At 36.6% G+C, this 11,491-nt stretch overlaps 1 protein-coding gene across 1 annotated transcript; it reads left to right on the forward strand.

Moving 5' to 3' along the window:
* The first annotated feature begins 2,902 nt into the window (after window positions 1–2,902).
* Window positions 2,903–4,934, forward strand: LOC148846550 (uncharacterized). The gene is made up of 3 exons (XM_088955529.1): window positions 2,903–3,024; window positions 3,117–4,000; window positions 4,156–4,934. The coding sequence occupies exons 2-3, from the start codon at window positions 3,140–3,142 to the stop codon at window positions 4,810–4,812; spliced, it is 1,518 nt and encodes a 505-aa protein (XP_088811655.1). The 5' UTR covers window positions 2,903–3,024; window positions 3,117–3,139; the 3' UTR covers window positions 4,813–4,934.
* The last annotated feature ends 6,557 nt before the right edge of the window (window positions 4,935–11,491 follow it).

Below are 11,491 nucleotides of genomic sequence, written 5' to 3' on the forward strand. Positions count from 1 at the left end.
GAGCATGGCCAATAGAAGCACGTTCAGCCGAATCCTATGGCGTCTGTACATGACAGTCTATCAAAATTCATAGTACAACACACGTGTGAATCTTGCAAGCGCGCGTGTCTCTGAAATTTCAAAAAATGAAAAAAGGAGAAAAGGCGCACATCTTTGAATTTGAAAACTCATCGACCCGTGTGCACTAACCTGAAGATTCCAAAAGGCAACTAGGTCAAACCAAGCAAATCGAGCCGATAGCTAGCAGGGTCAATGAGTGAAGTGAGCCGACAAAAATTGCCCGCAACAGCTCCTACTCTCTTCATCTACTTGACAACAACTCAAGAGTGGGGGACTATTGATGAGAGGCATTTTGGTCGCCCCACACAATCATCGGCATGTGGACACAGGTGGCGACTCGACATCCAACTTAGTGAAGCAACTTGCCTTAGGGGACACGTGGAAGTCTATAGCAGGTGCACGGCCAAGCTAGGGCGAGATCGGTCCATCGACAACCCTAGCTCGCCTGAAACAGTCCCGCGAACAACACCTGCGAAAGCACTATAATTGCAACCCTGAGAGCAGCTCACCGAGTTGACTGCCACAAGATCCGCGGGCGACCTATAACCACCGCATGAATCTAGCAACCAATTGACCCATACGCCCCCAAACTTCGCAAACAGCTCCGTACAACGCTCAGAGGCATTTTCCAACGGCACCTGAACTTCAGGTGGCTATAAAAGAACCACAGGACAACTCTAAAAAAGGTATGTGCACTAAAGCTCTTGAACTCTCTCAAAGATTCTCACTAAATCTCCTTTCAGACTTAAGCATCGAAGTGTCTTCCTGTGTAAAACATACCCAGGCACTCTAACCTATCTTTCTTTACAGCATTTCTTAGCTTGGACTCCCAACTTGGCATCACAGCTCGGCATTGCCAGGACTAGACTCAGTTCAAGCCACCTCATCAGACACGAGAGAGTGAGCGAGTCCTTGAGGAATACAAAAGTATCCAGCAATTAACTCCTATGGATTAAGTGAAAGAAGTACTGGGTTCAATTGGTGTTGTTGCTGAGGAAATTGGGAAAAAAGCAGTTAGTTCGGTTAGTGTTGTAAGTGAGAATTTCGGGTGAGAAGCAATTAACTCCGTCAGTGTTGTTCCTATTGGTGACGATGAGTATTCAGGGCGAGAAGCAACAAGTACTTCAAATGGTGCTGTTAGTGAGGATTTTGGGCGAGAAGCAAGTACTTGGGTTGCTTCTGGTGGTAGTTGCAACAACCTAAATCAACTGGTCTAGTTGATACAAGGAAAATGAGCTCTTCTAGTTATCAGGTTGTGCTGGTTTGAAGGAAATCGGGTTGCAAGTGCACCAAAACTCACCCTTGTAAATCTTCTTGTACATGGCCTTGATGTTTTGATCATGGAAGGGGAGATAACCAGCAATTAAAACAAACAAAATCACTGTGTAGGACCAAATATCCATTTCGTAGGTAGGAATGGCAAAGGAGGAGCGGGTTTAGGGCGGGGCACCCCCTCCCTGTCTCCACCCCAAAGTCACAATACCTTGCCCCGTACCCACCTCGTCCCCAGTGGCAGGGCGGGTTCAGGGTGGGGCATCCAATCCCCATCGAGGATGGGGAATCCCCAAATTTTCCCCGCTCCAAGGCAATTACTTAAAAATTATATATTTGATGGAGAACTTATACATAGGATATAGGAATTTTGGGGTATTTTAGAATTGAATTATAATACTTTAGGGTAATTCAAAAATAAAATTATGGGATCCTAGGATTTTAAAAATTTAGGGAAAACTTATAGATATTTTAAATATCAATATTAAACCTAGAGATATTTTACTAATTTACCTTTGGGTTCGGGGCGGGTTCGAGGAATTATATACAAAACCTGTCCCTGCCCTGTCCTTGTTTAGGGGCGGGGTGGGGCCTCGGTTTTATGGGGGAATTTTCCATCCCTATTCCTAGGTTAAATAGGTTTTAAAAGAAAAAAAAAGGGCAAGAAAAAGAAAATAGAGAAAATTTAGTGGGGCATTTTGGAAATTTAATGCTTTTCGTCGTTTGACTTAACGGTCAAGGGAGTCTTTGTCTAATGGCTAAAGTTCAAGGGGTCTTTGTCGCAAAAAAAAGTACAGGGGGGACTTTATCCCTGACCCTATAGTAAGGGGGGTCTTTGTAATTTACCCTTTATTGAATATATAATATTTTCTTAATTTTCTTATAATTTCGATAGGTAATATTAATTAAAATTATTTAGTTTATTAATATATAAGTAATGTAATACTTTTCTATCAATTTTATTATGGTTGTATTATCAAAATTTAAATTCACAAAGAGCTTTTGTCGGTGTCAAGGACTCGAGGCGTTAGTAACCGCCATATAAAAGCAGCCGTTGTTAGTTGTGAGTGTCCAAATAGATGAAGAAAATACTGAGTGAGAATTGGATTCCTACTCCAACTCCATCTCCAATATTTTAGCCTTTTAGGTCGGCCGGCTTTCTTATTTCTTATTCTTGTCGTTTCAATCACAATCTCTGTATCTCTTACTTTGTTAGTTAAGTCGGTTAAGAATTCCATTCCAGGAGCCGTTTCTACTAATAATCCTACTCTCACCCCAACTCCAACTCCAACATTTTAGCCTTCCTTTTCGGTTGGCCGGCTGTCTTATTTCTTATTCTTGTCGTTTCAATCACAGTCTCTCTATCTGTTACCCGGTTAATTAAGTCGGTTAACAGTGTTACATTCCAGCACACGATCCTACTCTAAGTAGGAATCTTGTTTTATAAATAGTAAATATACCCTGCCTCTCACTCTGTTAGTTGACCGGTTTTCTTATTTCTTATTATTGCCGTCTGTTACTCAGTTAGTTAAGTCGGTTAAGAATTCCATCCAGTACACATTACTACTAATAATCCTACTCTAAGTAAGATTCTTGTTTTATAAATAGTAAATAGACTCTGCCTCTCATTCGCATACATACAGCATCATCAACACAACACTTCGTTCGATTCGACACTGAGAAATCATTACGGTAACTCTCTTCTCCCTTCCTTTGTTTCCCTTTCTCTTTATTCATTTTTTGTTCCACTACACTGATTTCTATTCTCTTCTGTTTACCTACAGTGCGTGCGTCTGCAACAAACAAAATGGATATGGTGTTAGTTATTCTTTCCTTCCTTTCAATCTTTTCCTTCACCATTTCCTTCGGTCAACTAGATGATTACGAGTGGCCTGGACCTGAATATTCCGTTGTGGGAGATCCTGGTATGAGAAATTCTAACCTTAGATTGGCCATAGACTCATGGAACTACTGTAACAAGGTTGGATATGAAGCTCCTAAGATGGGGAGCCCGGCTGCAGCTGATTGCTTTGATGTCCATCCTAAGACATTCTCTGTTCATCATAGAGTCACAGAAGCCGATAACAGATTAAGTGTCGGAAACCCTTTTCCTAGTTCATTCAAGGGACAAGATTTGTCTCATCTTAATGACCCAGATTTGTATGCTGTTCAGAAGGAACTGTATCTTGGTTCCAAGTGTGAGGTACATGGGAACGACCTGAGGTTTATTTCTGACTATTATCAGTTTTGGATGATTACTCTTAGAAATGGTAACCTAGACACACATGCTGGATTGTGCCCCAGTAAAGGAAGGAAGGTTGGTCCCTTTGAACATTCAGAAGGTGGACTCTCATGTTTTGGAAAGGGGTGTATGAATCAGCCACTTATGTTCCATAACTATACCAGCTTGCAAACTGTTGGAAAGGAGAATTTTCTTAGAGGGAGTTTCTTTGGCACCTATGACTCGGATGTTGATTTTGGTAAAGGAGTAACACGTAACATTTCCTACTACTCTGTGTCATGGGAAAAGAAGCTTGGAGAGGACAAGAGTTGGGCTTTTCATCACTTTTTGAGGACGTCAGACAAATACCCATCACTAAAGCTCACCCTGAAATCTGATACTGCTGGTGGAAAATTTGGCTATGGTACCAGAGGAATGACTAAGGATGTAAGTATCATTGTGCTGGTTTCTTTCTTTCTATTTTTTTTCTATAATTAATTTCTGATTTCTGATCATATTGATTATTTGATCATATAATTTGCAATGATATCTTTTAGTTAGTTAAGAGTTTTAACTTCTTTTGGTTTGTTCTGATATTGCAGCTTACAATTTCACCAGACTTTGAAGTGATTTTCACACTTAATGTGCTCAAGGGAGGAGGTGCAAATAGCCAATTCAACTTGCTAGAGATGAGAAGCTGTTGGTGGAACGATGGTCTTAGATGCGAAGGCAATAGTAGAATTGATGTAAATCGATACTTCAGAATGATCCTCAGTCCAAACACAACTGCACTGTGTAGCCCTACCAACTTAATAGCATGTCCTCCATATCACATTACTCGTGGTGGTTCCCCTCCCATATATCGTAATGACACAGCAAACTTTCCATATGAGGCTTACCATAGTTACTGTGCACCTAGCAATGCTGAACACCCTCAAGAGCTATACCAACTATGCGACCCTTACAGCAATCCAATGCCACAGGAGATTATTAAGATACTACCTCATCCGGTTTGGGAATCATATGGATTCCCAAAGAAGCAAGGAGATGGATGGATCGGTGATTCAAGGAAGTGGAAGCTAAAGGCTGGACAATTGGCATTCGCATTACCTTTCTATCAGGATCCAGGGACTGTGCCTATGGATAGGTCTTGGGACTCTATTGGCGTTGGTACAGAGGTTTTCATGAACCCTGATCAAGTTGTAGAATGGACTATCAGTGACTTTGATATCCTGATGCATCCAAGGCCACATGATTAGTAGTTTTTCCTTTTCTTCTATTATTTTTGTACATGGTCTAAGGACCAAGTTATAAGTTTGCCAAATGTATGAAGCTTTGAAATTTGATTTTTCTTTTTCAATTCAATTCAATCATTTTATTTATTTGGTTGTTTATGAGGAGTTTGAAAAGAAACCAGAAAGTTTTTTCCATTGTTTTAATTATATGATTGCTAGCTCTACCGATATAAAATCTTCAAATGGTTTTCCAATGCCAGCCTGGTTTGCTTCTTATGGATTGGTCTGGCTTCTTGTAGACTAGAGAAAAAAAAAGAACCAAAGAAAGAAATAATTAGGAAAAGAGATTTACTTAGGTTTGGTTCAGTGGTTTATGATGGTGGTAATGTAATTATATCAATGCTAGTTATTTCTAGCTCATACATGCTTCCTCCCCCCCCCCCCCCCCCACAACAACCCCCACACCTTCCTTTCCTTTTTTTGTCACTAATTTGGGTTAACATAATATTCTCTGAGAAATTAGAAGTAACCCTGCTTAAGATAATGGGTAAAGCTGTTTACTCGAAATGATAAATTCAGAAGAAATCCATTTATTGTAAGCAAGACACTGGATTTATCTGTAGTTTACTTCGGAGTTGGCAGATTTAATTGAAGCAGGGGAAACAGCTATTAACCCTGCTCAAGTATATAATGATTCCGGTTGGCCATTCACTGGTGTGCTGTTAATGGGCACTTTCAAAAGTAAGAATGAGACAGTTGTTTTGCAAGGTGCGAGAATACATTGTGCTGTGCATTTTCATGGACATTATTTCGTTCATGGTGTACTATCTAATATCTATGTCATGTATTGAAACATCAAATATTGATTTCTGGTCTTCGCTCTCATGAAAATACATGCAAAAAGAGGCAATTAAGCTGTATAATCTATCATGTGTGCAACAATTTTTCTGGGTTTATGGTAGACTATAATCTACCATAGTCTGTTTTTGGCATAATTTGGTCCTATTCTAGCTTATTTTCTTATTTTTTGTTTCCTTGTGGTGTGGCCACATTTGCTGTCATCTTCCACTAGTTTCTCTTATAATTCCTTTACTGTCACTCTCTAATAGAATCTCATCCTTTATATTGATATAGAAAAAGTAAGTCATCCACTTCAGAAACCTTGTACATTATATTATTATCATCCATCCTTTCTCAATCTGTTAGGTTTAATTTTTTCCACGCTTCTCTCTTATGCAGACAAATGAATATAAATTCTCTTAAGAAAAACTATTTTTATTTATACCTTTCTCTGAGGATTTCTTTTACGCACTCTATTTATGCAGTAATATCTCTAAGACCAAGAAAACACGTGGAAGGGTCATAAAGTATGAACAATGACTTATTTTATTATTAATCTCCTTACTGTGAATATGCATGTGTTGTAATTAAACTAATAGTTTCTACCTTCTTTTGGAGTGTTTGTTACCGCCGGGTTGCATTTTTCTTGTGATACATCTGCGTATAGAACTCATGCTTTTGGTTCAAACATTCTATACACAGTTTTGGAAGGTTATTTGTTTAAGTACTAAAATAAATAAGAATCACTAATTATTCAAATAGAATTGAAGCTTTCAACTATCCGATCATGTTTTAGTGAACAAGACATTAGTCAGTCCACTTCTATTTGTAGTTAAAAGCATGTAATTGGGAAAAATCTGGTTTTACTTTTAGTAAGCAATTTTGTGGGGAATAATACTTCAAATTATTTGGAATAGAAAATATATTTCAGTATGTATGTTGAAAAGAACCAGAACACCCCAAAGGATCTTTGGGTGATCCTTAGAAAAGCACTTTAATTAATATTTCTTTCACTAGGGAAAGTAGGAACTTCATAATATTGTCCCAAAGAAAATTAGGATTCAGACACTAATAGCCCTTGTATAAGTAGATACTTATACTTCTTATTACGGGGACAGAGATTAGGAAAATATCTCAACAGTACAAATCTGATAGTGGAAGGGAATTCAAGAAAAGTTATTGGGTGGGTAATGCAAAACAGGCCAGGTTCCTGTCAGATTCATATGAAGCTACAGACAAGACATGAGAGAGGTAAGAAGTTTGGCAAAGGAGCTAAATTTCACCTGGATTCAAAGATAATTAAATGGCATGGTTATCTCTTCCAAGACAGGGGATGGACCAAGATCAAATATACTGGGGAATCATCTAAGGAAAGTAATGTAAACAGGTGTCTGGCTGTCTACTATGTATCAGATGCTCTTCAGTCTTTTTATGTTATTCACCATGGCTCAGCACGTGGTCTTTATTTATTGCATTAATCATGGATGAATTAACTAAACATATTTAGAAGGAGGTTCCATGGTGCTTATTGTTTTCTAGTTACATAGTATTAATTGATAAAACTAACAAAAGATTAGATGCAAAATTAGGTTTGTGGACAAATGCCTTAGAAACAATTGGTTTTAAAATTAGTAGGAACACAAATAGAGAACACTTAGGATTGGTCTCATTGCTTGTTAATCTTAAAGAAATAATCTCAATGAATAGATTTATCAGAGAATATGCATCTATTTGATCTTATTAGAACAATTAGTTGGTTTCAGTTATGTTACCAACAATCTCTTCTGCAAAGGAACCACTGTGATAATTATATGGTCAAACTGAATCATACTCAGTGAAATGCCTAGTTATTTAATCTTATAATATTACAAGATAAAAAAAAGGATTTTTCACTTGAATCTTGTCCATGACTTAAGCTTTTAGTTAGTGAGAAAAATTCATATATTGTTGCATTTCCTGTATTTATCACTTGAATCTTCCAGGTTAAAATGCTTAATTATGGACAATAATAAGATAAAGAAAATAGATTTTACAAGGCAACTTGGAGTTAATATTATGGAAGTTTTATTTAATATACCAGATTCCCAACTTGATTCCTAAAGGATTGATAAATTGGTTAATGTGTTATAATGCACAAGGACCAAAAGCACTGAGCACGAGTTTGAACAAACAGCTAGAACAGTAGCTAGCTGAATTGGTTTTGCAGGAAGGTATTTACCCAATTGATCAGAAGTCCAAAAGAAACATTTTCTTTTGTTTTTTTTTTTTTTTCATTCCTGTGTGGAAGTTTATTGCTGCAAGTAAATTATCTGATTTACTAGGTTCATGTCATTATTTTTGAGAGCTGAATTGAAATGAACATTTATGGGTATAATGAATATGAGAGGATATTTTGAGAAGCAAAGAGTGACAGTTGATTTTCCTTGGACCTTCTCAACTACCACGAAACCTGTCTCCATTTGGTTTGTTGTGGATATAATTGTTATACTGATATAAACTGATCATCGATAGAGAAGAGGGCAACTGGATCAGTTGGTAAGGTCTCTGGCGGGTTGTAGCAGAGATCTTTTCTAAATTCCTTTGAGATTTACTTAAATGTAGTTTTTCTTGACGACTAATCCATTTTGCGTGCCGATGTTGTGGGTTAAGATGCTATGTAAAACTAAAATGAAATGGTTCTATTTCATGGAACATCCAAATAGGCTAAAAGTAGACTCATCCTATTCCAGTCAATTTTTCAGATTGTTTTGTTTCATTAGAGATGGCAAAAGATTAGGTTCATATGCACAGATAGATCTGAATTCAACTTACACTAACCAAAATGACTCTGCACTAGGAATAGGAATGGTGGGTGGCGCACATAGGTTGGGCAGGCCTAATGGGCAATTAAGTTAATATTTAGGTCCAGTGTATAAACACACTAGGTCTGGACTTGAATTTTCATTATGGCCCCTTAATTTCCCATGTTCTGAATTCAGTATTTGCGGTAGAACAATAACATTTACTGTGTATATATGTCTCATATACTGTTTTTATTTAGCTACTATAGTTGTTTAGAATCCAAAAGACATTCCTGCTATAGATCAGAATTTCCTTAACAATGTTCTTAAATTCATTCAAGACTTGATCAGAACTAAGATAGAAGAAGAATATGGTCCTTAAGTTCCTTTCTTTTGAACTATATTCCTATTTATTTTTGTTTTGAACTGAATATCAGGGGCTCTTCTACCATTGAAAAATCAGAGTTACCTGAAGCTCATGGAATATTTACCACACCAAAAAATGATATGTATATACTACTTTGACTTTACCCTCGTCAACATATTTCTTTGCCAGTCTTGGAAACTGAGCAAGTCAATTACTTGCTATTTGATTGTTCTTGGACCTATGGTTGGGGCCTAGTGTATGCATGGGCCATTCTTGGGCTTGCTTCAGCTCAGCCCAAGACAAGCCTTTTCATTTCAACCATTGAACTAAAGGGGAAGTATTCAGTCATTTATAGAGGGCAGTTTAACCTTTTAGGGGCCATTACTAAGGGAAAAAATCTTTCAATCCTATGGGAAAAGGCTCATATGGGCAGACAGTGGATAACAAGTCCAAAGTGCACATCATTCAGATGAAGACAGGGATTTTATGATTATTCTTATTTCATTCACCTGCTGATGGTCCTAATGCTAGTACTAGTGTAGGAGCAAATAATAATTCCAGAATGGGTTTCCATCAGCTTCAGATGAATGATGATAGGAATAAGAAAGCAAGAACCTAGAATTTCAGACCATTTATGGCATCATGATCTAGTCTGAGGTATGCTACAGACTATGGTTTATGTAAATTCTGATGAGTATTGTTTCCCCATACACACGCTTGGTGGTAGCTTCATTGAAAAAAGATCAAAGTACCAAGGGGTCAATCACCAAGTACTTCCATTAATTTAATGAAAGTAAACAGATTGGCTACATAAACATAACTGCATTCAGAATGGTTGACAATTAAGAATCTATTTATATTTACTATATTTTTGTTTTTTATTTAAAACTGGACATGAATGCTTCCTACATCTGTACACATATATTTACTGATTATGGTCCTTGCCCACCAATTTTAAGGTAGGAGCAAATATGTTAGTACTCTCAAATCTCTTACGTGTATATACATCTGCATGTGCTTTCCTGCTTAATAAATATAAGAGAAATTAATAGAACAAGTAGTTAGTATGAGTTCAGCCACACCAATTTTTCCGGAGGCATTTGCTTATACAAGTAACTAGAAAATAAACTCATACAATGCATTGGGGTTGGATAGGAATTTGGTTAGGTTTGGATTGCTAAATTTGGGTTTCCACATCAATACATCAGTTTAGTTCTCCACGCCAAGGTTCATGTTTAAGGTTGGCCTTTAACCTGATCCGATCCATCTAATTTATACCCCTTTTATGAGAAAATATCAAAAGGGTTTATTGAAATTATGGATCAGTTTAGAAGGAGTACAAATACAGATATGTAGAGTGCAAAAGCCTTGTATTTTCTATTGTTTTATATGTATTTGCACTGTACATATTTGTATTTGTACTCTTTCCAAACTGAGCCTAAGAAGAAAAGAGGGATCCAATAGGAGAGAGTAGATGAAAAATTTGCTCTTTCTATTATTGCTCATATATGTGGTCTTCCACTCCATCTTTACTGAGTGATACTGTAGAAAATGATTGTATCAAGAACCTCTAAATGAAAGCTTGCTATAAGTCTAGCCGGATTCATGAATGGTTTTATTAGAGATTTCAATGATAGATTTTGTTACCAAAAATTATTAGGACCTAAGAGTGCTTTATTGTGACTTTATATTTTTAATAGTTTAATTTAAAAATAAATAAAACAAATTCCATAAAGAGTGATGCACGGTTAGATCATTCAGCCATGGACCATGCTTTTGATCAACTCCCTAACATTTAAACCATCCAAAACATGGCATCTGATTGCCCCTTAAAACACATGTTAGGGTTAGAAGCACATTGGATAGCAAGTCACTACCAACTAAAAATGCCTTCTTGTAGTTGGTAAATACATGTAAAAAATATCTCTTCCATACATTATGTTTATGTGTGTGAAAAAATCATATTAAACATTGCATTTTTCAAGGATCTATATCTATATCCATAATGTAATATACTATTAAAAGTATGAATAAGTTTGTGAAACTTTCTTAACTAAAATGCCCAAGGTTTTTAAAACTGGACCAGACAAGGAACCGTTATGGGGACTGGTTCCCAAGTTGAACGGTCCAACTATCCGGCTCGAACGGGCAGCCTATTTTAACAAAAATAATAAAAAATAAAAAATAAAATACATAAAAAGTTGTTGTTCGGGTTGATGGTTCGACCAAATGGGTCAGCAGTTCATTGACCAAATCAACGATTTTTTGTCAAAAAGCGATTTCGGGGTGTAGCAAACCAGTTCCCATTTTTTTTTGTTCAGCCATCCGATCCGATTTGGTTTTGAAAACAATGAAAATGCCCCTATTTTTGAATTTAGATCATCTCTAATTATGGGGGCTAAATAATTTGAACCACTAATTTTCACCTCATTCAATCTAGGGGTGCAAATGGATCGAATTATGATCCAATCCTATTTTGTTGGATTCGGATCTCCCCCTATTTTCGATCTTCAGATCGGATCAGATCAGAAAATTGGACTTGATCAGAAATTGGATCAGATTCGGATCACCCCTATCCAATCTGATATATATATATATGATTTATTTATTTATTTATGTATTTATATAAATATATAACACATATATGTTATTTATTTATTTGTAAATATATTATTTATATTGCATTTTTGTAAATTTGTTATATTAATTATTTTTT

Source organism: Nelumbo lutea, chromosome 7, assembly GCF_056320005.1.
Source record: "Nelumbo lutea isolate HS-2025 chromosome 7, American lotus-T2T, whole genome shotgun sequence".
Lineage (NCBI taxonomy): Eukaryota > Viridiplantae > Streptophyta > Magnoliopsida > Proteales > Nelumbonaceae > Nelumbo > Nelumbo lutea.